The sequence below is a fragment of the Echinops telfairi genome, unplaced genomic scaffold, assembly GCF_000313985.2.
Source record: "Echinops telfairi isolate 266 unplaced genomic scaffold, ASM31398v2 ScPeMD7_7412;HRSCAF=8450, whole genome shotgun sequence".
NCBI lineage: Eukaryota > Metazoa > Chordata > Mammalia > Afrosoricida > Tenrecidae > Echinops > Echinops telfairi.
Window position 1 is genome coordinate 12,495,220 of NW_022111312.1, and position 4,040 is coordinate 12,499,259.

The window sequence follows — 4,040 nt, forward strand, 5'->3', positions numbered from 1 at the left end:
GACACAGACTCGTCCAGCGAGACGTCCGAGTCATCTGGGTTTGAGTCCAGCTCCGAGTCCTCATCCTCATCCTCAGAGGATGAAGAGGAGGTGCCTGTGGAGGAGGAGGAGGAGGAGGAAGAGGAGGAGGAGGAAGAGGAGGAGGCGGAGGAGACCAGGGCCCCTCCTGCTTCCGAGGACTTGGAGGAAAACATGGAGGAAGCGCCGATGGCCACAGGGTTGCCTGCCAGGGAGCCCTTGGTCCCGGAAGAGGAGGTGGACGTTGAGGTGGAGGATGAACCCCCTGCAGAGCCCACCCCCATGCTGGAGGGGTCCCCTGTGCCTGCGGACATTGAGAAGGCCCCCGAGGAGCCAGGCCTAGCCCAGGAAGGGGACATGTTGCTGTCTCCAGAGCCTGCCAATGAGGAGAGGGAAGCCCAGCCTCCATCGCCTCTCGAGCCCACCCCAGGTAACACCCCACTAACCACCAACCCAGAAATCCCGTAACTAGCCCAGGCCTCTGGCCCCGTGTCCGTTGGGGTCTGTCTGGGGCAGGGGATAGAGTAAGTGCTGTGTGAGGTGCCACCTGCTGGGGACACACCACAGAGACACGAAGAGGGCAGTGTGTCACAATTCCCAATGCCACTGCGACCTGGGTTGAGATTCTTGGGCCACTGGCCCCATGAGTAAGGTGACCAGACGTCCCACTTTTGGCGGGACAGTCCAGATTTTTTTTTTTTTTTGACAGTCCAGATTTTTAACAATTTGTCCGCGTCCCTTGGCGTTTTAAAAAAGTTCCGATTTTTGGAAAGAATGCACGACAAGCTAAGGTATAGGGTTTTCCGCTGCCATGTGGCTATTTCGCCAGGATATGAGTTTTATCAATGGTGTCCCGCTTTACCAATGTTCAGATCTGGTCACCTTACCCATGAGATGCTACCGAGAAAGGGAGTGAGTGCCCCCATCATTTCAGGGCCAGGGGTGCTGACCTCACTCCTATGTTGGGTGAGTGTCATCCCAAAGCACCCACTAAAGGCATAGCACAGCGGGTGCACCCCAAGATCTGAGTTTCTCAAGCCCATTGAGTCTGACCAACACAAGTAGCCCCAAGTGGCCTCTGCAGGAGACGCCTGTGTTCATTCGGCCTGGGAGCTGCGTCCTTGAACAGAGGCTCTGGCTTCTGCTGCCCTCTGTGTCTTCAAGGCTGGCTGGTGGTCCAGCATGGGGCCAAACTGCCCCTGTGGGGCTCACGTTCCAGGCGGGGCGACAGGTGCCAGAAGACAGGCCGTTGGGCTGACAAGCCTGCGGCAGAGGCTTACTTGGAGCGATACCAAACTCCCTGCCATTGAGCCGAAGCCGACTCATAGCAACCTGTAGGGAGAGAAAGAGTTTCCAAGACTGTAACTGGTTACAAGGTTGCAAGCCCCCGCGTCCTCCCAAGGAGCGGCTGGGGGTTTTGAAGAGCGGTCTTTCGAATTGCAGCCCAATGCCTAACCACTAAGCCACCAGGGCTCCTTTATCTCCCACGAGCCCCCTTTTTCTCAGCCCCACCCCTCCACTGGGGGTGCTATCCTGAGGTAGCAGCCCTGCCTCCTGGGTCCAGTATGTTTGGCTGGTGTTTGTTCAGAACCTTTTGTGTGCTCTCCCTGGGCTGGGTGTGGACTATCGGTGAGTGGTTCAGCCACTGAGAGGGGGTGCCTGGGGCTTGAGTGGGCTGGAGGCCTTGCCCAGCAGGGCCCGGGACGTGCGGGAACGCCACAGTGACCCCTGATTTTCTTCCCGCTTCTCTGCAGAGGGTGACCCGGAGGCAGAGCCCGAGCTTCTGACAGTGCTGTCGTTACCCCCGCAGCCGCCTCTGCCACCCCACCGGCTGTCCCGACCACCCAGCCCACCACCAGAGCCTGAGGCCCCAGAACCCCCACCCCCACCTGTGCCCCTCGAGCCTCCCCTTGAGGAGCAGCCCCCACGCACACCAGGCCTCTGTGGCAGCCTGGCCAAGTCGCAGAGCACAGAGACAGTCCCAGCCACGCCGGGCAGGGAGCCCCCACTCTCGGGGGGCAGCAGCAATCTGTCTCTAAGCTCCCCTCAGGTGCCCGGCAGCCCCTTTGCGTACCCGACCCCCTCCCCCAGCCTGAGCAGCGGGGGCCTCCCGAGGACACCAGGCCGGGACTTCAGCTTCACGCCCACCTTCCCCGAGCCCGGCGGGCCTCTACTGCTGCCCGTCTGTCCCCTCCCGGCTGGCCCAAGGGACGAGCGGGTTGGGCCCCTGGCCTCCCCCGTGCTCCTGGAGGCTGGCTTGCCGCTGCCCTTGCCCCTGCCCCTGCCCCTGCCCCTGGCGTTGCCTGTGCCCGTCCTACGGGCACCATCTCGGGCCCCCACCCCCCTGCCCCCCCTGCTGCCTGCCCCGATGGTGCCCTGCCCAACGCCCATCAAGAGGAAGCCGGGCCGGCCCCGGCGGTCCCCGCCTGCGGTGCTCTCTCTGGATGGGCCCTTGGTCCGGCCACCAGGGGCCACCTTGGGCAGGGACCTTCTGCTCCTGCCCAGCCAGCCACAGACCCCCATCTTCCCCAGCACCCACAACCCCCGTGCTGTGACCCTGGACTTCCGGAACACGGGGATCCCTGCGCCCCCACCCCCGCTGCCCCCCCAGCCCCCACCGCCCCCACCCCCGCTACCCGTGGAGCACACCAAGCTACCCTTTAAGGAGCTCGAGAACCAGTGGCCCTGTGAGGCCATCCCCCCCGGTTCCCGGGGACGTGATGAAGCCACTGAGGAGGACATGGAGCTGGCCAAGGGGCGGGGGCCTTGGCGCCGGCCCCCCAAGAAGCGCCACGAGGACCTGGTGGGGGGCACGGCCTCGCCCGAGCTCTCCCCGCCGCAGCCCCTCTTCCGGCCCCGCTCGGAGTTTGAGGAGATGACCATCCTGTACGACATCTGGAACGGCGGCATCGATGAGGAGGACATCCGCTTCCTGTGCGTCACCTACGAGCGGCTGCTGCAGCAGGACAACGGCATGGACTGGCTCAACGACACCCTATGGGTCTACCACCCCTATATCCTGCCCAGGGCCCCGGGGACCATGGTGGGTCGCGGTTCAGACCCACCAGTCACCCGTCTGCTTCCATCAGGGACCACCCCACCGTCCCAGAAACCCCATGCGGCAGTGCCACTCTGCCCAGTAGGGCCACCACTGACAGCAGTGGTTCTCCTCTCGTAATTGATTTCCGTCCTTTGGAGTGGCAATATCGTGTGCCCTTAGTTCTTATCTGGGCCCCGTCTTCCCGTCCATGGCAGCTCGGTGGTACTGGTGAAGGTGAGAGTCCCTCTCTAGTGAGCACTTTTGGGGGACCCATCTCACCTCCAACAGCTGAGGGGGCCAGTGGGCTCACCGTCTAACACCACCTGTCCGGTTGTAATCCTCACAACAGCCCAGTGTGGGGAGCCACAGATCACAATCTCCATTTTACATACAAGGCAACCAAGACTCGGGGAGGGGGCGTCAACCGCATGAAGTCCAGCAGCTATTCATTGGAAGCCCAGCCAACCTGCCCCGAGAGGCTGGGCTTTCCTGTGGCCTCAACCCTGTGAGGTTGGAGCTGCCGTCACCCCACGGTGTCCAACTAACATCCCGAGCGCCTCCTGTGAGTCAGGGTCTCAGGCACGTAGTCACTAGCACCCCCAGTCTGCAGACGGTGGGGGACACAGGCAGAGAGTCTGGGAGAAGCACACCCACGGCCATCGGAGGACCTAGAGGGCAGCCGCCAGGGGGCGGGGGTCATGAGTCTCAGGAAGGGCTTGGGGGAGGGGTCCTTTCCGTGTCTGTGTGGCCCTTGACGCCTGCCCACCCACCAGCCTCTCTTCCGCCAAGAGGAAGAAGAGGGATGACGAGCTCCGGGAGCACGTGACGGGCTGTGCCCGCAGCGAGGGCTTCTACACCATCGACAAGAAGGACAAGCTCAGATACCTCAACAGCAGCCGGGCCAGCAGCGACGAGCCCCCCACAGACACCCAGGTACCACTCGCGTGCCGGCGGGGACAGCCAAGGGAAGACTTAGCCTCTC

General features: G+C 62.9%; 1 protein-coding gene across 1 annotated transcript in view; it reads left to right on the plus strand.

Annotated features, from left to right (window-relative positions):
- The window catches only part of SETD1B (SET domain containing 1B, histone lysine methyltransferase), a 23,909-nt gene that overhangs the window by 13,023 nt on the left and 6,846 nt on the right, over nucleotides 1–4,040 (plus strand). Inside the window, exons 10-12 of the mRNA XM_045296718.1 lie at nucleotides 5–448; nucleotides 1,773–3,032; nucleotides 3,825–3,991. Coding sequence (XP_045152653.1) covers nucleotides 5–448; nucleotides 1,773–3,032; nucleotides 3,825–3,991 — 1,871 coding nt within the window. The remainder of the gene's footprint in view (nucleotides 1–4; nucleotides 449–1,772; nucleotides 3,033–3,824; nucleotides 3,992–4,040) is intronic.